Source organism: Polypterus senegalus, chromosome 4, assembly GCF_016835505.1.
Source record: "Polypterus senegalus isolate Bchr_013 chromosome 4, ASM1683550v1, whole genome shotgun sequence".
Classification (NCBI taxonomy): domain Eukaryota; kingdom Metazoa; phylum Chordata; class Cladistia; order Polypteriformes; family Polypteridae; genus Polypterus; species Polypterus senegalus.
The window spans coordinates 142297184-142321763 of NC_053157.1; the positions used below are offsets into that span (position 1 = coordinate 142297184).

Here is a 24580-nt window from a genome sequence, read left to right on the forward strand (position 1 = left end):
GGGTGTGTGGGTATACTTGCAGATTTGGGACACTTGAAAAAACATTGCAAAACTAAGTTCTAATAAAACAAATGCATTTTGATTGACTAAATTACATAATAAAAGATAAAATATACTTGTGTTAATCACTGAAAATAATCCCCTGAAAATATTCAGAAGCCTTGTTTTTTTCATAACTCTCAGAAAACTGGAACATTCTTAATAGCTGTCTGGTCATTATAGTAGCTACAGTGGTGTGAAAAACTATTTGCCCCCTTCCTGATTTCTTATTCTTTTGCATGTTTGTCACACAAAATGTTTCTGATCATCAAACACATTTAACCATTAGTCAAATATAACACACATAAACACAAAATGCAGCTTTTAAATGATGGTTTTTATTATTTAGGGTGAAAAAAAAATCCAAACCTACATGGCCCTGTTTGAAAAAGTAATTGCCCCCTTATTAAAAAATAACCTAACTGTGGTGTATCACACCTGAGTTCAATTTCCGTAGCCACCCCCAGGCCTGATTACTGCCACACCTGTTTCAATCAAGAAATCACTTAAATAGGAGCTGCCTGACACAGAGAAGTAGACCAAAAGCACCTCAAAAGCTAGACATCATGCCAAGATCCAAAGAAATTCCGGAACAAATGAGAACAGAAGTTATTGAGATCTATCAGTCTGGTAAAGGTTATAAAGCCATTTCTAAAGCTTTGGGACTCCAGCGAACCACAGTGAGAGCCATTATCCACAAATGGCAAAAACATGGAACAGTGGTGAACCTTCCCAGGAGTGGCCGGCTGACCAAAATTACCCCAAGAGCGCAGAGACGACTCATCCGAGAGGTCGCAAAAGACCCCAGGACAACGTCTAAAGAACTGCAGGCCTCACTTGACTCAATTAAGGTCAGTGTTCACGACTCCACCATAAGAAAGAGACTGGGCAAAATGGCCTGCATGGCAGATTTCCAAGACGCAAACCACTGTTAAGCAAAAAGAACATTAGGGCTCGTCTCAATTTTGCTAAGAAACATCTCAATGATTGCCAAGACGTTTGGGAAAATACCTTGTGGACTGATGAGACAAAAGTTGAACTTTTTGGAAGGCAAATGTCCTGTTACATCTGGCGTAAAAGGAACACAGCATTTCAGAAAAAGAACATCATACCAACAGTAAAATATGGTGGTGGTAGTGTGATGGTCTGGGGTTGTTTTGCTGCTTCAGGGCCTGGAAGGCTTGCTGTGATAGATGGAACCATGAATTCTACTGTCTACCAAAAAATCCTGAAGGAGAATGTCCGGCCATCTGTTTGTCAACTCAAGCTGAAGCGATCTTGGGTGCTGCAACAGGACAATGACCCAAAACACACCAGCAAATCCACCTCTGAATGGCTGAAGAAAAACAAAATAAAGACTTTGGAGTGGCCTAGTCAAAGTCCTGACCTGAATCCAATTGAGATGCTATGGCATGACCTTAAAAAGTCGGTTCATGCTAGAAAACCCTCAAATAAAGCTGAATTACAACAATTCTGCAAAGATGAGTGGGCCAAAATTCCTCCAGAGCGCTGTAAAAGACTCATTGCAAGTTATCGCAAACGCTTGATTGCAGCTATTGCTGCTAAGGGTGGCCCAAAAAGTTATTAGGTTCAGGGGGCAATTACTTTTTCACACAGGGCCATGTAGGTTTGGATTTTTTCTCCTAAATAATAAAACCATCATTTAAAAACTGCATTTTGTGTTTACTTGTGTTATATTTGACTAATGGTTAAATGTGTTTGATGATCAGAAACATTTTGTGTGACAAACATGCAAAAGAATAAGAAATCAGGAAGGGGGCAAATAGTTTTTCACACCACTGTATAATAATTTTTCATTCAAGCTCCTCAATGTTAAACCTTTTTATTTTCTTCCATTATGAAATCAATGTATTTTGTTGAGATATCTTAGCACTGTACATCATAAAATATCTCTAAAATGTCAAAGAGAAAACAAAACTCTTCAGCAGTGTCTAAATTAATAATAAATAATCACAAAAAATGACTGATTGCCTAACTGTTTATTCCCACAACTGAACAGCAGTTCCAGGTAATTTACACTCATTAATTTCACTATAGAACCCAGTGGGGTCTGTGCACCCTACCATTATTAGCTGCAATTATTAAAAAAAAAAGGTTTGGGAATGCAAAACAATTTTCCTTGTTGGTGATGTCAAAAGATCTGATAGTTTTTTGGCATTTTAAAGCCAATTTTCTTATGTTGGTAGGAGGTCTGGCTTCCAAACAGTTTGTATGCATTGTTACAAGTGACACAGCTTCACATTCTTCATGAAAAGTGTTATGAAAACAATAACTTTTTAAAACATATGTACTATAATTACAGTCTGTGAAACAACTGTAACAATCTGTCATAGCAATTACAATTTCATCATCTTTTCTTGATGCATTTTTGCAACTCTTTGTTATGGCACATATTCATCCATTAGTTGTGCATAAATGGTGGTATTGTATATACAATTGATGTGTCCAAAGGAAGGATGGCCTGTGCCTGTCTGTACAAGAAAACAGGTCTTTTAAAACAATGTAAATCGCATATAGAAAACCATTACACACATGTTCAAATGGATCTAAAATATCTGAAGCATACACACCATTACTGGAATTTCAGTTTTTGTTGATATAATAGATATGATCTATACCAATTGTGTCACATTTTTTCACCTTTAGTAACATCTTGTAACTAAAAATAAATTTATGTTTACATATTACATAGCTTGCAATATTTAACAGGATGATTTAACCAAAATATAGTATTCTTCACACAAAATGTAGATTAAATTATACTGTATAATTACATATATTTTCAAACCAATATTTTTCCATAAAAAACACACAATTTTTGTCTTTATCTGTATATGAATCTACACTAGTATGGTATCTATGCACTGATACATTATAATATAGTGATTACTGTCACTTAGCAGTATAAAACACAAAAAAGCATCAATGTTTTGCTAAACAAAACCACCTTCATGCCTTCCTTTACTGCCCTAACCCACATAATGGGAAGTTGCAGAAACCTGCAAATTTAATATATACCTCCTTATGTGTTCCCTTTTTCTTTAGGTGTGACCCTTTCACTATTAAAATGTGCCATAGTGGTTGACACTAGTGTTTTCCAAGACTACGTGCTTAAACATATTAGACTGATCAGGTATCTGCAATAACTCTAAAATTTGGAGTCTTCCAGTTTTTTATGACACACTACTACTTATATTTATATAATTGAACAGAAGTCCAAAACAGATTTTGAACTTTATTCTGAATTTATCATTTTATAGATGAGTAAGGGAACTCACATATGTGAAAATATGGACTAACTAATATAAAACATTATTTTTTAGATCACTAAGAAACAGTAAATACCTTTCTTGCAAAAAAGTCATAGAAGACCTAAAATTGTACAAGAATTGTAAATACTACAAAGGAAACCAGGCATATTTTTAATGCTATACTAATGTATAAACATACCCTAATACAGTACATTAAACAGACTGTTAAGAATAGACTCAAGTTTAATTTTATCTTTCACAATTTGTAGAGTCTTGCATTACTGAGCCATGAAGAACAAAATAGCTGGAGACAATATATGAACATGAACTACTGGAGCAGAAATGCAAGTTTATCAAACAGAATCAAAGGGTGTAAAACAGAAATATAGATACGGTAATAGAAATTTTCAAAAATAAATAAATAAATATAAAAATGACAGGACAAAAAGCATTTCATGGAAGTGGAAGCAAAAATAAAGGTGCCAGAGTAGTTGTTCAGGGCAATGCCATATTTGAAACAGTTTTGTTTCCAAAAAGACCCATCCACGTGAAGGTTCCACAAAGAATCATTATTTATTTAGAACCATAATAGGCTCCATGCAGTAAATAGCCATGAATAGATGGTAACATATTTGTGAAATGCCAATTTTTTATTAATTTAAAAGCACTTTTGCTGCAGTACATATAGTAACAGACTGTACATCTAGGTTTTCTTAATCTTTTAATGTGCTGCTAGGTAGCCTACCATACAATAAAGAGTTCAGGTTTCTTCTACATATTAGGCAGTTTTTCAAAGCATGAAGAACCAACTTCATATGCAAAGAGCCCTTCTAAGAATGAAATGGTGCTTTGTCAAACAAGAGTTCTGCATTGAACCGCATAACCCATTAAAGAACCAGTATTTTTCATAGTGTTTGTCAGTATTTCGTAGAAAGGTGTAGACAATAAAAAGGGATTAGGTGTGACTCAAATAATTCTGAATGAACAATAATATGCTTTCACGCGTATACTGTTTATGTCAGCAGTTTTCAAGTTTAGTCTTGGGGACCACCTGTGGTTGCAGCTTTTCATTCTGTCCAGTTTCCCAATTAATGAATTATATTCTGCCTAATTGATCTCACATTTTTAATTAACTAGCCATTTTAATCTTCTCTCATTGTGCGTTCATAAAATTGTAGCGATGACAGACTAACATTATAAGGCATTTTGAAATATTTGTTTTTTTGACATAGCTTTAAATGCTTAATTCATTTGGACAACTGTATAATGACAGTGAATGACATGCAGAGTAGACAGCTTGGGCAATTTACACTGAATGCTAATGGGACTGCATCTCCTTCTGTATCATTGCTACTAGTGTGCTCATTCTTGGATAATGGTTTAAATACATACAATACTGAACACATGGAAAAGAAGAAAGACAATCATCTTGATGACGATGACAAAAAAGCACTACATTTTCTTCAGTTAACATACAGTAGATAAATATTTTCTATACTCAGAAAAAAAGGAAAACAGTTTTGTAATTTTTGGATTGACACCAAAACTTAGAAACTTGGGAATAACAATGTACTTAATTAAGGTAGGTTAACTGAACTTCAGAGCCCAACCTTAATATTATCTTTTAGCTTAACAATCAAATTGCTGTGTCAGCAAAAAAAAAAAAAAAATCAATATATACCCCTTTCACAACTTTAAGATAACTTCTAAATCACTATTGTATATTTTATCATACCTCTCTGGCATCACTAGTAAATATCAACATTAGACCAATATTGGAAACCTGATGTTCTGGTTTGAAAATACTGGTCATAAAAAGACACATTCACAAAGAAGATACATTGGAAGAAAATAGTTTTCTACGTGTCCAGTTGAAGTTGAAGTTGTTGTTTTCACACCATATCTACTATTACAGTATGTTTACATTTTCAAAACTATAATACATAGCAATAATACCAGCTATCAAAAGGATATTAAATATTTACATGGATGATGGTCTTATTCTTTACATGAGATGGAAGGCTAGACTTGAGCTCCGTTAGCAGCAGTGTTATTTTACCCTTTTTTTACTATCATCCTGAGATATCCTGTCTTTTCATTAAACACAAGTATAAATAAGCATGAGTAGTAAATATAGGGTTCAGAAAGAAGATGAAAAGGATGAGGCAGCTAGACTTTAAAATAGAGTCAAAACCAGCTTTCAGGTCACAGTATGGCCTACCAGAAACTGACCTGGAACAGATGGGTGAAGGAATAGATCTTCCAGGACCTGACGCTGCAGCAATGGCTCCAGCCAAAAGAGAAAGTGGAAGCGAAACTGCGAGCGAGGCAGGTAAATGAGGATTTGTCAATTTCAGGAGGATTATTAAAACTGAGCATGGCCCTTTCATCCCAACTCTCGACTGCAGCTAATATCCCCCCCCGAGTCAGCCTCACTAACCCCAACTGGACTCACAATTCCGCTTAGCAAGCACTGAGTACACAGTACTCTTTCAAAGCTGAATGAAGTGATTGCCGCACTTGTGGGGGGACATTAATGATATAAAGAGTGATATAAATTAGGATATACTATATATACAAGAATAATGAGAAACAGCATCAAGATATAAAAGACTTGGAGAAATGTTTAAGTACTAAGTATACTATAGACTTTACAGAAATTCTAGGAAAAATGGCTGAAAAAATACAGGAAAATACAAGAAAGTTGGAGAGTAAAATAAGCATACTTGCTGTTCATCTTAAAGATGTTAAGCAAATGTTTACAACTTGTATTGACATAGTTGAACAATTGACATCCGCCAATGACGAAAAGGCAACAGCTGCAAAATCAGAATCCAAAGTGTTCACTGACAAACTGCCTGCGCTGGAAGATAGGTATAGAAGGAATAACATCAGAATCGAATTCTCCCTAAAAATTGTGAAAGTCAAAACCCAGTAATATTCAAAGATGAGCTATTCTCTAAAATAACTGGGGAGGACATCAAATTGGACACGAGATCTCAGCAGGCTAACATATATGTGGATAAATGCATCAAAACCATTGCGTTTCGACAAACTACAAGCCAAGAACTTCATGTCCCTTCTCAGAAAGAAAGAGGAAATTATATTTGAAAATAACCAGATACTACAGTATTAAACAGCATCTACACAGTGCTAATATAAGATACAGCCTCATGTACCCTGTCAAATTAAAAGTGAATACTGAAAGTCAGTTTTACATTTTAGCTCTCCGAATGAAGCAAAAAAAGAGCTAAGCAGACTGATCACGACATCCTTTTGAAACATGATCATGAGTCATGCCGTGTTCTGACAAGGCAAAGAAGATTCTGCTTGAATCTTGCAACTTGGATCATTTGTAATGTGACATTTGCTGTAACCAGAGATTCTATTTCCTTTTTTGGCTAACCACTCCCTTTTTTGTCAATTTTTACATTATACTGAAATGTATTTAATTGAATAATGTATATGTGTGTTTTGGCAACCACAAAATAACTATCTATTTACAGTGTGTTTTTTTTTTTTTTCTTTTCTCTTCATATCCTTGATTTATTGTATCGGGAATGTATTCCTTTGGTTTACTGTATCGGGACTGTACTTTCAGAGGATACCTCAATTGTAACCTTTTCTACACCACTGCTGGGGGGATCATTGAGTTCTGGATAAGTTCTGTCTCTCTTGGCATGTCAAAGGACTTGGACTTTGCAAAGAGGGAAGCAAAATGGGTCACGATTGGGGGAGACAGAGAAACAGAGATTTGATATTTCTTATTTATATTTTCCACCCCAATAACCGTCAATGCCAACACAGTAATAGACTTCATAGTCATAACATTTGGCAATAATATTAAATCTAGGTCAAAGCTATCATACGTAAGAATTCATTACCTTAACTTAAGACTAAATAATGTCAAGAAAAGTTCAGAAGCAATGTTTATATGACCCAACAGTGAACTTTGTGAGCTGAAATATCAAAGGTTTCAATCATGAATTACAAAGAAAGAAAGTATTCACTTATTTAACAGGTTTAAATGCCCAAGATAGTATTTTTACAGGAGACTCCCACAATAAGTAACAATGACAGATTTGGTTGCAAAGGGATTGGATAGATTTTTCACTCTAGCTATGCAAAGAGAGCTAGGTTGTGTGAGAATCTTAATACATAGAACTATTCCATTTGCAGCATCAGACATAATATGTGATCCTGACTGGTGATATGTCATGGTGGTGAGCAATTTATTTAATACTAAAGTGATTCTGATAAATACAGTATTTATGCACTTAACGTGGATGATATAGATTTCATCCAAAATGTATTTGCATCTATTCTTAATGTGAACACTCATAAAATTATAATGGCTGGAGTCTTTAATTGTACTTTAAATCCAGACCTGGGCAAGTTTTCAGCTACAGTGGAGGTAACATCTAACACTGCAAAAATAATTACACAGTTTGTAATGGATCAGAATTTATCATACCCATGAAGGTTTTTAAATTCTAATCTTAGAGCATATTCCTTCTTCTCACAAATTCATCATTGTTACTCAAGAATTGATTACTGATTATGATTATCAAATCATGTCAGTACAACGCTATTGTTATCACTAACCACACCCATCTGATAATGGAAATTAATTTATTATGTCCTACACACTAATCTCGTAGCTGGCGTTTTAACCCCTTGTCATATAGCTAATAAGCATAGCACATAATTTATATCTAAGCAAATTGATGATTTTCTGGAGACAAACGCATCCCCAGAGGTCTCTGTAGGAATACTGGGAAACTCTGAAAGCATTTTTAAGAGGACAGATTATTTCATATCCTTCTCACAAAAACAAATTGTAAACCAAGAAGGTGTCTGAGTTAATCAGCGAAATTACCAGAATAGATCTAGAATATGTCAGGTAACCAAATGAGGCATTTTATGGGAAAAGACAGGTTTTGCAATCTGACATTCAGAGAATTACTAGATGCTATAAACCCGCTTCATACTGGGAAAGCAGCCAGCCCTGATGGGTATGCAGTGGAACTTTATAAAAAAAAAATTCAAATAAATTAACTGAACTATTATTAGCAACATTTAAAGATACATTCTAAAGTTCTAGATAGAATGACTGAAAAAGTGCTTTGTTCTGTAATATCACAAGATCAAACCAGATTTATTGTGTGTATATAAATTTCTACATACACACAAAGAGGTTGGAAATGGTTTCATGGGTAGTATACTGTTTAATTTATTGGAGACATGTCTGACTGACAAAATGTTGCCAGAGCTAAGATTACCATCACGGTAATGCAGGTCACAAGAAATTTCCAAAAAAGAATTCCAGAGAGAAGTGACAGTCCTGGAGGAAGGAACAGTTCAGGGTCACAGCTAATGTCTACTCAGTTCCACTTGCAAAGTATCACCAAGAACTTTCTTTTTTTTTTACCTCCAACCATATCCTTCTAATTTCGCTCTCATGAGCCATGTGGCTTTCTTCTTCATGTGTGGGACTCTACCCTGACCTCTATTATCCACACTTTAAGTTTGGAGTCCATTATAAGCCAAGTATTAGCAGCATCTAAAGCATTTTATTAACTACTAGCAAAATACCCGCGCTTCGCAGCGGCGAAGTACTGCCTTAAAATTTTTATTAAGAAGAAAATTAAACCTTTTTAAACTGAGGGAAAATATACCAATAATTATTTAAGGATCTCTTTGTATACCACATTGTCAGTTCGGACCTCCGGTTGTAATATGACCAAGCTGTGCGCTGAGCTTACTCTTGAGCATGCACCGTACAGTTGGCCATGTGAAAAGTAATCTTATCTCAGATCTCACGGCTTGGATTGCTGCTGTCATAATCGTTTTGAGTTTCATGGTTTGTTTCAGTTACGACAGTATATGCAGGACTTGTGTTGAAGTGACATTCGGCATCTGTCAAGCGTTGTCAAACAGTTTCGATAACTTCACATCCAGCTTTTGAGAGTTTAAACATTCATAAACAGCAAAGTGTCCACTACTGAAATCGTCACTTGTGAATCTAAGATGTTTAAGAGGCATTGGCGGTTGTCCAAAGGTGTAAAATATTTGGCCATTTCAGTACACTTGAAAGCGACAACCGAACAATTCAGCGGTAGCCATCAACTCACATGCAGAAGCATAGGTGAAGGGCTTAAGCATTTCACTCTTATAGTGCTCCTGTGTAGTATAATTATCTCCTGTACCGTCATCAGTCCACACCTTGAAACTGTCCCAGTCATTCAATACATAAGACACAATGTTCCTCCGGATATCAAGAGTGAGCCTGATATGGCCGTGCAATATGTAACAAAGAGAATGGAAAAGGCAGGTGCCATCTCCGGGCATGGAAACCACACGGTAAGTGACAGTTCTTTGATTGATGGTGATCACCTCGATAGACATGTTAATGGGGGTACGGTGGAACGATAAAGGAAATGGGCACCTGAACAATGTAAAGTAAGTCTAAAATACCTACACAATAACTGTAATCGTAATGAACGAACAATAAAACAATGTAGAAGCCGTGGATTAAATAAAAAGGCTGTAGTTATCAGCAGGTAGAGGTGAATCCTGTGGCGAAGCAAGGAAGGGAATGTAGAGACCAGAACGACGGACGGCCTTATATAGGCAGGCAGCCAACAACGTGGGAGGAGTTGGGAAGGGGGGACCCAATGCCGCCTCACACAGTGACCGAGCTGCAGGCTATGGACATATATATATATACGTAAGTAGGATTCAGTTAGCGTTGGGAACTAGCGTACCAAATTCCTTGAAGATGGGCCCATAAGTAACAAAGACCGTTGGAAAGTTCAATATGGCGGCCGACAGTGGCGTCATACAACTGAAAAATAAGTACATACGTTGGTTTCAGTTAGCACAGGGAAGCCACCTACCAAATTTCGTGAAGATGGGGTCAGCCTTCTACCTACACGGGAAGTTGGAAAATTAGTGACGTTGAAAAGTTCAATATGGCGGCCGACAGTGGAGTCATACCACCAAAATAAGTACATACATCAATTTCGGCTAGCGCAGGGAAGCCGCCTACCAAATTCGAAATGAAACCTACTTAACTTTTGTAAGTAAGCTGTAAGGAATAAGCCTGCCAAATTCTCTTCCTTCTACCTACACGGGAAGTTGGAGAATTAGTGATGAGTGAGTGAGTGAGTAAGTAAGTGAGTCAGTCAGTCAGTCAGTCAGTGAGGGCTTTGCCTTTTATTAGTATAGATAACAATAATAACTAAAATATTACCTTTTTAATAATAAACTCACACATATATAAATTGTTACGCATGTGCAAATAGGTTGCAGTTTAAATGCTCTGGTAATGGTAATTATCCACTGAAATATGGGTTGGCGCCATTGTTTATCCTTCTCCATTCCTCCCTTCACAGATTAGAATACTGACCAACATTCCATCACTGATCATCAAGTCCATCGTCTGCCCTCTTAGACTCACCCTTCCTGCCAGGATCATATAAAACCATGAGTCAGCCACGATGTGGACTTGCATATAAAAAGACATTACACTGATTTTGTATCAAATAGCTCTGTGTTGCTGTTCTTTGAAATACAGGGTTCCCCAAGTCTTTATCATTTCTTTTGTGGTTTCATTGCATAATATAAATACACTTTTAAGATAAAGACACTGAAAATGATTTCCACAATTGGTTTGTTACAGTCCATGATAAAAATATTCTGCTGATGAAATATTAGTTTCAAGGGAGCATAGTTTATTTCACACATTTGTATGTATGTAAAAAATCAAAATCTTTGAAGCCATCTTAGATATATGTGCTAAATTGATATATTGTTCCCATACTTTGTATATAACTTTTTCTTTTTAGTTGGCGTTCATTATTTTAAGGAACATTAACAAAAATAAATAGTCAGTGTTTTATTTAGTTTTGTATGTGTTGTCTTTTCATTACTCATGACTCTCATTGTGTTTTCTCCTTGGTAACTTGCTAGCATTAATAGAACAAGCCATGCCAGTAGGAAATGACTTCTAAGGGCACCAAGTCCTCTTTATTGTTTCTTTCAAACACAGTATTTTATAGTTATGCAAAGAAAAAAAAATGAAATGTTGTGCCTTATAATTATTTAATATAGCCTATAAATTTGGAGCTGGATTAAATCACTAAGTTATGGTCACCAACCAATAAAACATAGTTCATTCAATTTAGAATCATAAGTTCACTTTATTTGTGTGTCTAACAAATGTAGCAGAGAAGTCCCTTAAGCACTAGCATCATATGCACAGTCTACAGAGACTATGACCAAACCAGGAATTTTAGATGCAGTTTTAAAAGTGAAAAATGATACCTATTAATTTAGGTATGTTTACAAGCCTTAAATTTCACGCCGTTTGGCTTGCTCTCTCTCTCAAGGGTGGGGATTGATTTGTTCTTAACTCAATTTTTCTTTTTGTAAAAACTTGATTGTTTTGTATGGATTGTAATAAAATTAATAAAAAATAAAAATAATAAAATAAAAAATGCCGCTTTATCACGGTGCTTCGGCATACTTAAAAGCTCAAAAGCACGTATTGATTTTTGATTGTTTGCTTTTCTCTCTCTCTGACATTCTCTGCTCCTGACACGTATTCTTTGAAGAGGAAGATATGTTTGCATTCTTTTAATTGTGATAAAGAACTGTCATCTCTGTCTTGTCATGGACCACAGTTTAAACTTTTTATAAAGGGTGTTATTTCATGTCTAGAGGGCTCTAATAATGTTAACAGTGTGGGAGAGTTTATAAGGGCTTAAAATATATAAAAATAACCATACAAACATATGATTTCTACTTCGCGGATTTCCATCTAGAGCGGGAGGTTCTGGAACGCAACCTCCGCAATCGAGGAGGGATTATTGTATTCTGAGCAAGCCCCAGAAATGTTCTTAAATGTAAAAGGAAGTGTTGCTTATTTAATCACTATTTCTTGTACACACTCACTCACCAAATGTCTCTTTACCCTTTCACCAATTATCACCTTTGCAGCTTTTCTTCTTCTTGATGGTTTGATAAGACTTGTACCTACTCTTGTTCCAATTATAGGTAATGTCACTCTTTAAGTTTCACTGCCACCTGAACAGCCACCTCATACTGTGTCCAGTAGGTTAATGGTGTCCCACCCTGAAGATCACCCAACCAGCTTAACAGACAATAAGCAAACAATGGAAGCTCTGTATGAATGGTTCCTATCACTGAAGCTTGCCAAGGTTCATTGCTTTTATGAGGCTTGTTGTGAGTACACTGATATCTGTATCACCGTTTAAGTGTGGTTTCAGAGGAGCAAACATGTCTCCTTGGGGTGCATTCAGCCCATCTCTTTACACCAGGGCGGGGTTGTATGGAGGAAAGGGGTTGGCGGGCGAAGCCCCCTAGGATTTTTAAAGATAATTCCTGATTAATTAAATTCTTGTTTTCTTAACTTTTTGGCCATTAAACTATCTTGCTTTAGTTATCATTAATTATTTTTATCTCTGCACCTGTTTCTGTTCTTATTGAATTCTTTATTCCTTATATTAGATTGATGAGAATGGTGGAGCACTTATTGTTTTGTTAATTATTAAAGATGATTCAATGTGTAATTTAATTGTTTACTACATTAAACATGTTTGAGTTTGGCAATTATTTCAAGGTTTTAACTTCTTTTTTTCAAAGCAATCAAAAACAGGGCTTGCAAATATGCAATTTCTCAATCACTTTTATTGCTGCTCCATAAATTTTACTTAAATTGAGCCACCTGACTCAAGGAGAAGTGTCCTGCAGCAGTCAAGACAGTTTTAGCCCTCAGACAGATCTGAGCACTTCAGACATTATAAAGTCCATAAATTGATGACCACTTCCGGAGCCACACACCCTTTTTCGCTGGTGAACTGACGCCTATATTACACGCCCCTCATGATGATTTCAATTCCCTTTAGTTGCTGCACTCAAATGTGTATTCAGCATTTATTAAACTTCTAAACTGTCAAGGTCTTTCAGTTCTGCATCTGAAACAGTTGTTTTGGTGTCATATATTAGGAACAAATTGAACAAAAACTCTTAACATTTTGTATTTTATAGTATACGTTTTATATCTGCATTTGCCATGTGTCATTCATGAGATATCAGGGTAGATCTACAAGTCATGGGACCATCTAGCAATAGTGTCCTCTGTCAGCCTCACAGACTTCTGCACCCCATGCTGGAACATATAAATGCCCAAGACTATTGTGCTACTTCTAGGCTGCGTTAATTAAAAGGACCATAACGTCCCATTCTTTGTAGGTTTGGGTCATTGGGCAAATGTTGCCATTTGATGAATTTATTTTCTACTATTGTTTCTGGACTTAACTCTTAAAAGACAGCACAGTCCCTATTCTGTGAATTGGAAATGTTTACTGCTCTCTAGAAGCCAGAAGGTATCCTACTCTTGTTCCAAACTTTTGCAGCGTCAGTCATGCTCCCTAGCAAAGGTTAGGCTGCTTGCCCTCTGGTGTCCTGTAGAAACCCTGCTTGTTTTTTTCTGGGTTACTAAGGTGTCTGGCCTTATCTTGTTCCCCAGCCTCTTGTTCTTCTAAGATGTCCAAAGATGAGTAAGATGACAACAGTGTTTCATCTGCTACTGTGTATTTACTTCTCTTTGTTAGGGTCTCTCAAGCTGCCCCAAACCCAATCAAATATGAAAGAGGTCCACAGTAGCACAAAGGAGAGGATTTCCTATTATATACAAAGATATAAAAAGAAGGATAAATAAGACTTCATAAGAAAGTATTAAAATAGGCAAAATAAAAAAATTACTATGACCCATCTGGTGCTTACCATCACAGGATAAGTCCCTGTCTATCATAAAGAGACAATTTCCAATTTCAAGGGTATCTTAAAAGGTATACATTAGCAGACTTCTAGCTTCTCAACGTTTAGCAGTATACTAGCTCATTTCTTAACTCTTTTAGGGCTTATTTTTGTTTTCCTTTTCTCCCAGGGCTGAATACTTTTCACAAAAACTACATTTTCTGAAAAGCACATAAAGCAATAGTTTTTCACATGTATCAATGTAAAACGTCTGTTGCTGCATGTAGCGCCTTATTTCAGCATTTTAGCCATTTCTGGCTACTGTGACAGTGTCAGCAGATACATGAGGGTGGTGTCGGTAGAACAGAGCACAGCTGATGCCGGTACCTCACTTTCGTTTTAGTTCTCCAGACCACCTGCACCAAAACTAGAGTCCAACAAGTCAGAGACCAATTCAAAATAATAAAATATACGTAAAACGTCACCCACTGAGTATTTTGCTTTGCGCATTCACTTTGTTGTCTCTCCAGATGTTGATGCCATTCTAGGGATTGTTTACGCTACTTACACACATGCAGGGATTCGACATTCCTCCCAGCAAGGACAGTCTACCTATAAAGCAATGGTGAGTTTTATCAACGTTTGTAGCTGATTATCACACTCTATCCATGGATGTCGACTTTAGTCATTATCTGCACTCAACCATGTTGTCGAAAAAAGTCAAAATCCGCCCTAAAAGAGTTAAATATTCCCAGTTTCACTTCCTTACCTTTGTGCAACAGGAGTAATCAACTGTGGGATACTCTCTGAGCCTACAAGATCTGCCACTGTTGGTCTTTCCATTTTAGTGGAATAATAAAATATGGGGGCCTTCTCTGTAATGCTCATGTCACAGCCTATTTTGATCCCTAAATTCCCTATACATATTAAAAAATGAAAGCATTGAAACTGAGTAAATGCAAAGCACTAACACATTTCACAACAATGGTTAAAATTTTTAGCACACATTGTAACCACTATTAGCCACCACAGAACTATTTCAATGTTATGGGGAACCTTTAGCAATATAAAGATCAAAGCATGAAGTGCAAATATGTATATTAATCCAAATTCAGTATAAAAAATACAATTTTAATATGTAGCAGTTTAATGTTTTAACACCTTATCACTACTTCACTCCAGAATGCTGACACGCCTTGATGAGAAAGTGAAATTCAGAAATCCTTTCCTGTATATCTGCATCTCCTCTGGAAACTCTGTCTTAGAGACCATGCTTTTTGTCGCATTACCTAAACTCAGTTCTTGCAGGGCATATACCTTAGTCCATTTTGTAAAACAGCCCACAGCCTCCAAGATGTACTACAGCTCTAAGTTTTTAAAGTGTGGCTTTAGATTTCTTTTGAAAGTGCTCTGATGCCAGACATGCACAATTAGCAACATGATGTCCTATGATTCAGTAGCAAACTCACCAATACCAAATATGCAGAGCTGCTCCAAGGTTTTGCTGTCTTTAAAATGCATATCATCCAGATGTTTGCACTCAAACTGATGTGCAAAATGGACAACTAGTTTGCAATACTGTTGATCACCACTGGAGGAGGACTTGGTCACTTAGCTAAAGAGACAATTTGAAATTTCTATAGCATCCTAATAGTTACACAGTATCAGACTTCTTCAAAGTGGAGAACAAATAAATCTCCAGAGTAGTTTGATTCTTGCTAACTGTCTAACTCATTAGCAGTTCTCAGATGCCTACAGTTTTTTAGGGCCACACCTATAATGTCCATCACATGAATCTGGACCATTAACAGTAAATACTTCACACATACAGTACATGTTTAACTCCATGCTAGTTGAGTCTAACAATTCAGTCACTGGAAGACTGCACCAGCATTTCTATGCTTTTTTCCAGCCCAATGATTGATTTAAAAATTCTGCTTCTTCTTGACGTTTAGCCATTGAGCCATCTGCTCTGTAGTCAACAGTAAATCTGAAAATTATATAGGTAAGGGCAGAAGCAATGAGTAGCCTGTGCCACTTCCAAGAACTCCCATGACATCACACAATAACTGTGTTCCACATGGATGAGAGCCCTGCTGTGTTAAGCAAACACCCACTTGCCATCTGGTTTCTCCAGCAAAAGTGTGGCAAACCACCCGCGCCACCCCCTCGGGTTTTACTTATGCCTCTAACAAACATAAATTGATGTATAGCATCTGAGAAGACTACTGCTTCTGAACATTCTAGAATCATTAAACAGCTGGGTCCCATTTCAAAATATTTTTGAAATAGTGTGCTCGGTCAGTGAAAGTCTGAAGCACAATCAAAATACTCACATGTTTCTTGAGTAAACTGGTAAAACTACAAATCCCTCTTTAGAAATGTGCACAGCAAAATAAGGGGTTTAGGGAGTGCCTGCCATACCAGGGTTGTTGGCCATACCTAACAGGCTAATCAGCTTCCCCAAAACTATTGAGTTTTTCAATCTAAGGCATCATAAAATCAGGGTAGAAGAAACTTGAATCTGGGTCACACTGTTTAGCCTCCTGGAATTTTACCATTTTCATAGGTCAACTGGGGGGAATTACCATTTACTGTTGTTATTGTTGTTGCTATCACCACGGTCTACCACGGTCTAAGTGATGCTGAAGAGTGTGAAGAAGGATAGCAGAAAGTAACAGAGATACAGTGATACCAACACTATACTGAGAACAATGCTTTTTTCTTGATATGATATACTTCTATCTAACTACAACTGCACTGCAGCACTCGTCTGTGGCAAGGTGGTGAATTAGTTCATAGCACCTTTGTATGCCTGATGAAATAGCTGGTGGTCATATAGCTAGATAGAAGAACTGGGTGGAATGGCCTTTGTTTGCAATTTGCATCTTCAATTTTTGTAGAGAACTTATAAATTGGTGCGGCACTGTGGCACAGAAAGGAGACATGGGTTCACATCCCTAGTCCTCCCTGCGTGGGGTTTGCATGTTCTCCCTGTGTCTGCGTCGGTTTCTTCCGGTTTCGTCCCACAGTCCAAAGACATGTAGATTAGGTGCATTGGCGATCCTAAATTGTCCCTAGTGTGTGCTTGGTGTGTGGGTGTGCATGTGCCCTGCGGTGGGCTGACACTCCACCCAGGGTTTGTTCCTGCCTTGTGCCCTGTGCTGGCTGGGATTGGCTTCAGAATTACCCCATAACCCTGTGTTAGGATATAGTGGGTTATATAATGGCTGACTAACTGACATGACTGACTTCTAAATCATATTATTTATCAAAATGATGCTTATAAGCATCTCTCACAAAATCAGCAAAAGTCATGAAGGTAAGGTTTCCACAGCGAGTGATTTGGAGGTCCCTGTACCCATGATAGTGTCAGTCATACTACTTTCTCCAGTTCTAGCTGTGTATATGAGGTTATCTGTGGCATTGTGTGATGGTGTGGGTTGGCTCCATGCTAGCGGGTCCTTCTGGGAGCCTCTTAAACCTGCTACTACCAATAACATACCTGAGGAATGAGCCTGGAAAATGAGGACACTCACACAAAGCGAGGGCTAGGTGTGAAAGTGATAAGTGCTTTTATTAAAATAATTAATCCAAGCGTCCAAAAGTGAAGTGCAAAAATTCCACAATAAATAAATAATCCATAAAAACAGTGAGTTGTTAAAATCCAAATAAACACATCCCTAAAAACAAGGTTAAAACAGTGGAAGGTATCCATCTTAAAAAACTGCAACCACTGGTGCATTCTGATAAATACATCTCCTTGGCTTAACCCCAAACATGTTGTTGCAGCCAATGAGGCACCTAATCAACAGTTCAGCCAACCTTTGGCACTGCTTCTAGGCTCGGGCCCCTCCTGCCATCTATAAATCTAGGAGGTCACCACTCCATGTTTTCAACTTTCGCTGCCAGGCTCATGCCCCTGAAGTCCACATCTCTCTCTTGCTCGTTCACTGATTTACTCAGACCGTTTCTTTCTGTGCCCTGCCTTTCTCTCATTCCCATCTTTTAACTGCCTTTTCTTTCTTTATTTCTTTCTTTCTTTCCATTCTCTCATCTTGATCAGTCTTCCTTTCATATTTTTCCTCTTTTCTTCCATGTTGGCTTCCCTTTAAATGTCTCCGCGGGTGCAGCAACTCAATCGTGCACTGCAGAAAGCCAATGAAGCAATTGAGCCAGACCACACTCTCACGTGCAGGTGCGTCTCGTCTCAGTTACCTCACAAGCCTCCCACAGCTGCACAAGTAGACACACTCATGGAAATCAAGCCAGCCATTCAATAATTTATTTATTTAAAGACAGGCCATTGCTTACTAAGCCATGGTCCTTATATTTGACAGATTATTGTACTGGTAATGGCAGTCAGACTGTTCTTCTAAGAGATTCAGACAAACACCCTACAGTTTTCCATCTGGCCCGCATATTTCATCTTTTGTAGCCTGCTTGTGTTTTTGTTCTGCAAAGTCAAATATTACCTTCTACTCCATCCCATTGTACTAACAATCAGAAGATACACATTTGGAGAAAATGTGGCACGATGCAATGGTTTAAAACAATGAGAAGTTTTTCTCAAGTTTCTTTCACATCAGACCACTGATAACCTTTCTGCTTCTTTAGTAGACAAATGTCACTCAGAGTGCAAAACAAATAAGGAAATGGCAACTAATAATGACCATTTTTTAAAATAGTCACAGGAGGGAAGGACAGTTTCACACCATGCAATTAATGTCTTAATACATAAAAGTGCAGCGGTCTGTCTCAATTTGACAATTATACATCTTATTTACTTATTTACTGGCTGAGTTGCTCATCTATGATGGGTAGATATAAATGAATAAACTGCATTAAATTTAATTTCTTAAATAATTAGCCTGTGAGTCCAATTAAATGATTACACTTTTTGTTGTACAGTATGTGAGGGACAGCCGGGTCCCATGCCCGGCAGGGACGCCCCTGCTGCTTATGTTCCGGGGGAGCCACCATGGGCACTCCAGTACCTTCCCTGGGACGCTTGGTGGCAGCCTCCATGGCTGACGGTGATTCCCCAACCACCCGCAGGGCTCCATGGGAGATGGAGTCCTCCACAGCCTGGTTGGGGGCTCGGATGGCCGCTAGGGGGAGCTGCATGGACTCAGCAGCCTGGCTGGACGAATCTTCAGCCCCACCGGGAGGTGCAATTAGGACCAGGTGGTCAAGCACCTGGAACACCTCCGGGTGGGTTATAAAAAGGGCCAGCCACCACCACTCAGAGAGCCAGGGTTGGGAGGAGGAGGACTAAGCTTGAGGAGGAGTAGTGGAAGAAGAGAAGAAGGATTGTTGGTTGGGTTTTCAGTGTGTGCTTTGGGACTGTGTTTGGGCTGTGTGGCACGGGGAAGACGTGTCCCACAGCTGAAGAAAAATAAAAGACTTTTGTACTTTTTATGTGTCTTTCTGTGTCGGGTCTGCGCCTTTGTTACAAGTATTTCATAGAATGTATATATGCAAAGACCTGTTTGACGTCACTTGTTGGCAAGCAATATATAATGTTGCATATGAGTGAAAATCTGTTCTTAAATCAATGTCTGCAATTTTCAGTGTCTGACATTCTGATGTTTTTATGGTCACAGCAAAACAGACACAAATGGGAAATTGCAGACATTTAAATGAGAACAGAAATTATTGGGAACCAGACATATTCTAAAAAACTATTAGACCTGTTCCGTCATTTGTTAATATTTCAGCCTCAATTATGTGGCTGCAAAGTGCCATGGTACGGCTTCATATGGTTGTTTTTCTATTCTTTGCTTTCAGAATCCCGCATCAGACACTTTCTTCTGGCATCAGTATAACTTAGATTCAAATTGGATATATTTGTAGAGAATGTGTTATTTGAAAATGAATAAAAAAAGGGAAATAGAAGTAGCAAACATACTGGATTTATCCCACAGAATATGACTGGCTAGATCAGTCCCATCAATGTAAATGTTTAACCATTTTTGTCCACAAGTTTACCCCTGGGGTAGTACCAAGGTACACCATACAATGATATTAAATGTTTCAACTTTTAATTTCTTCATAAACTTTCATGACAATCTGATTGTATGCATCCTTGATTTGATACTGATAATGTAAGAAAATAAGGAGTCACCGAGTAAGATTTCTCAAAGAAGCTGCCACTGAGTAAACACCCAACTATAGTGTGGGAGCAGAAAAAAATCAACCTATATGATGACAGAAACCAAGGCAAACAAACATACCAAATGTCATGTGAACAAATGTTACAATTTTTCATGAGAAAATGTATTTATATTTATGTTAATAATTAGACCAGTGGTTCTCAGACTCAGACCATGCGGCCAACTGTTGCTTCGGGTTTTTGTTTCAACCAGATTCATAATCAGTGACAACTACAGATAACACTGATCTCATTTAATTAGCTGGTATTTTTTCTCTTCTCTTATTCTACATTCAGAAACGCAGAGCAACATGATTTTTACATTAATAAGACATTTAGAAATATTTCTATTTTTGCTATAGATTTAAATGCTTAACTCTCTGTTGTTGATTTCATTATATTTTGCCATTTCTCTATTCAGTTTGTTCCCTTCATTGTGTCTTAAAAGTGACAATTAAAAACTAGCAGAGCAGACACCCAGGCAAACAACACAGAATTGTGAAAGACTGGAACTACTTTAGTGTCAGACCCACTAATTAATAAATAATTAACTAATTAAGCAATTAGAACACCTGAAAAAAAAAAAAAAAATATATATATATATATATATATATATATATATATATATATATATATTGTGGAGACCGCCCTGGTTGTGTTGGGGGCCACGGGTAGAGGGCTTGGAAGCCTAACCCTGTAGAGGCCCATGGTCACCGCTAGGGTGCGCCTCAATGCCTTGGGAGCCCTGAACCTCAACACTTCCGCCACACCAGGAGGTGCTGGGGGGAAGAGGAGCAGGAACACCCGGAGAGCTTCTGGCTACACAGTTGGTGCTTCCACCACACGGGGGTGTGTCGGCGGAGGCTCCTCAGGAAGCACCTCGAGCCCATCCGGGCGTGCATAAAAGGGGCCGCCTCCCTCCAGTCGACGGCAAGAGTCGGGTGGAAGTGGACGGAGCTCAAAGGAGAGGAGTGAAGGCGGTATGAGGACTGAGCAAGGCATTGTGTTGGCCAGGACTTGAAGGGGTGATTAGTGCTGCGGCACTGAGTTTTGCACTGTAAATAGAATTGAAAATAAAACACGTGTGGTGAACCAACATGTCTGCCTGTCTTAGTCTGGGCTGTACCCCACTATATATATATATATATATACATCCATCCATACATTATCCAACCCACTATATCCTAACTACAGGGTCACGGGGGTCTCCCGGAGCCAATCCCAGCCAACACAGGGCAAGGCGCCAGCCCACCGCAGAGCCACACACACACACACACACACACACCCATACACCAAGCACACACTAGGGACAATTTAGAATCGCCAATGCACCTAACCTGCATGTCTTTGGACTGTGGGAGGAAACCAGAGTACCCGGAGGAAACCCACGCAGATATGGGGAGAACATACAAACTCCACGCAGCAGCAGCACTACCACTGTGCCACCGTGCCACCCATACATATATATATATATATATTTCTGTATTGTTCCCTAAGCACAAAATGTCGGAAATAACAGTTAACTTAATTAGCCTGTAAGTCCAATTAAAAACAGAAGCTGGTTGGAACAAAAACTTGCAGCCACAGTGGATCTTCAGGATCAAGTTGAGAGCCCCTGATTTAGACCCTTCAAAATAAATAAATTCATCACTAATCACTGCTGAATAAAATGACATATTTATGTTTTAGTGCATTTTCTCATAAAGTTAACAATTCTGTTACAAAGTTTTATGTCTTTTGTTACCAAGTTTCATGAAATAGCCTAAAGCTATTTGCTAAAAGGTTTAACTTCTTTTATAGAATACTTACAGCTACCAAACTTTAATGGGCAGGCATGAGTGTCCATGGGAAAATCTTCAAGGTGCATTGGGCATTCAGCTTGCACAGTAAGCCTAAAAATAATAAGAGAAAGTTAAAGTAATCCACTTTTATAAGCAACAGAAGAAAGGATAAATAATAAATGACATATAATAGATAAGAATGATAACAGGTATACAGACTGGTGTTGAGGCATTCATTTGTGATACATTTTTTAAAAAGTGAAATACGTCAAAAAATGAAATATATTTGCCTAGGACATGCATTTGTGAGAAGTTGAGCTATTTCTTGAATACTGTATTGCTCATACAGTATTGATTATTTACAGTCTATATAAAGCCTGATGCCCAATGCATTTTGCTAAATCAGCCTTTCTCATTCTCTACTAGGTACACGTGTGGAGATGCTATTGGTGATCTAGTATGACAATATTGCAACTTGCCTGCTTCTAACTACACCAGGTAAGGTTTCCATGCCAAGTTGCTGTCATATGAAGGTCTTTTGGAGGACCTTGTACCCATATTAGTGTCCATCATACTACTATCCCCAGTGCTAGCTGTGTACATGAGGTTATCTGTTGAACTGTCTGACGGTGTGGGCTAGCCCCACGCTCCGGGGTCCTTCTGGAAGCATCTTGAACCCGCTACTACCAATAACATACCTGAGGGATGAGCCCAGCAAATGAGGACACTCACACAAAGCAAGGGATAGGTGTGAAAGTGATAAGTGCAAAAATTCCATAATAAATAAATAATCCACAATAACAAGTGAGTTGTGGAGGTTAAAAACCAAATAAATACATCCCTAAAAACAAGGGTAAAACAGTGGCAGGTATCCCTCCTAAAAAAAATACAACCACTGGTGCATTCCGATAAACCCGTCTCCTTGGCTTAACCCCAAACATGTCATGAAGCCAAAGAGTCCCCTAATCAGCAGTTCAGTCAACCTTTTACACTGCTTCTAGGCTTGTCCCCCTGCTGCCGTCTATAACCCAGGCAGGGCACCACGCCATGTTTTCAACTCCCACTGCCAGATTCGTGGTCCATGGCTCTCTCCTGCTTGTTCACTTGCTTACCCCCACCGGCTATCTCCGTGTCCTGCCTTTCTCTCACCCCCATCCTGGTGAGCTTTTTCTTGGATTGGCTATTTTAATGACCTTTCTATTTCATGCTGCATTTATTATTATTTTTTACAAATTTGATATGTTGGGTATTTTGGATACAAGAGGATTTAGAATGAATTATGTTCAGAATGTCTACAGGGAAAATCAAAGTGCAGCCCAGTGACAGGAAATGAGAGCCAAGGTGTATGTTGCCAAAGTTTACACAAAGCCATTTAACAGTAAAAATAATCTATAAAAATTAATGCATGAAATAAGGACACTGGCTTGGTTAATCAACTTTCTGTATTGTAAAATTAAAAGCTTTAAAACTTTTTATTTTAATATCTCAAAAAGGTATGTCGAGGTAACCCATTTAAATGCAGAGAATTCACAAAATATTTCTAAGCAGAAATAAATGGTTTAAGTACAGTAGACTACTCCTGCATCTGCTTCATTTTGCAATGGATATGGATTAACTATGAAGTGTTATGCACATGTCCTTATTCACATTCACCCAACAAACATCTTTAAGATGTGGAAGGAAAAACATATAATGTGTGTCACATCATTAAAATTAATTCTACTTATGTTTCTTGCTCATATCACCACAGAGTGCAGTACATTTTTTAAAAATGTTAAGTTCTAAAGTGAAGCATATTTTAAATATTTTAAAAACGAACTAGCTTGGTCTTGTGTTTTGTAATGGACTTAAATGGGTACTGGGGACAAGTGAACAAGAAACCTTTCCTTACCTCGAGAAAATAGTACCAAGAATTTGCAATAAAATATATTATTTCTAGTTTAGTTTTAATGTTACAAAAATGCCTTAGAAACGCACGAGGCACATTTTTCTTAAAACAAAAACTTTGCTACTTCATAGTCGATGTACTAAGTAAATTTTAATGCTTTTCTTCACCGTGGGACCCATTAGCTCCATTATAAAATGCAAGAGCAGGTTAGCTCTTTTTTTTTAATACCATGATTGTAAAAAAAAATAACCTTGACTTGAAAAACACCAAACTTATCTTTTAATATAAATTTATGAAAGTTAAGATCAGTTTAAGGATGTTTGTTATTACCATTTACTTACGGTATTGCATTATCAGTATCATGAAGGTAAAAAAACTGAATAAAAAAAAAAATACCCCTCCAACTCATCTACAGTATAATGCTAGTGCCACTGTGGTGTATTCTATTCCTTATTATAGTAACACTTCTCCCTGCACTTCTATGATTATGTTCAAAATTCATATCCTTGACCCAGAGCTTGCCACATGGCTCTGTTTCTCAATATCTCCAGTGTGTTGTCTCTTCAGCAAACCTCCCTGAAGGCCATTTTTCTGCCTTAATCTGCAACTTCATTGCTCATCTTTGTGCCATATGCACTAAAAAGTACAGCTCTTACTGTAC

The 24580-nt window shown here is 37.7% G+C and overlaps 1 protein-coding gene across 3 annotated transcripts in view; it reads right to left on the bottom strand.

Annotated features, from left to right (window-relative positions):
* The window catches only part of LOC120527686 (gamma-aminobutyric acid receptor subunit alpha-2-like), a 377740-nt gene that overhangs the window by 159473 nt on the left and 193687 nt on the right, over window positions 1–24580 (bottom strand). For all 3 annotated transcript variants that reach the window (XM_039751381.1, XM_039751382.1, XM_039751383.1), the window contains exon 6: window positions 22060–22142. In XM_039751381.1, the coding sequence (XP_039607315.1) occupies window positions 22060–22142 (83 nt within the window). The remainder of the gene's footprint in view (window positions 1–22059; window positions 22143–24580) is intronic.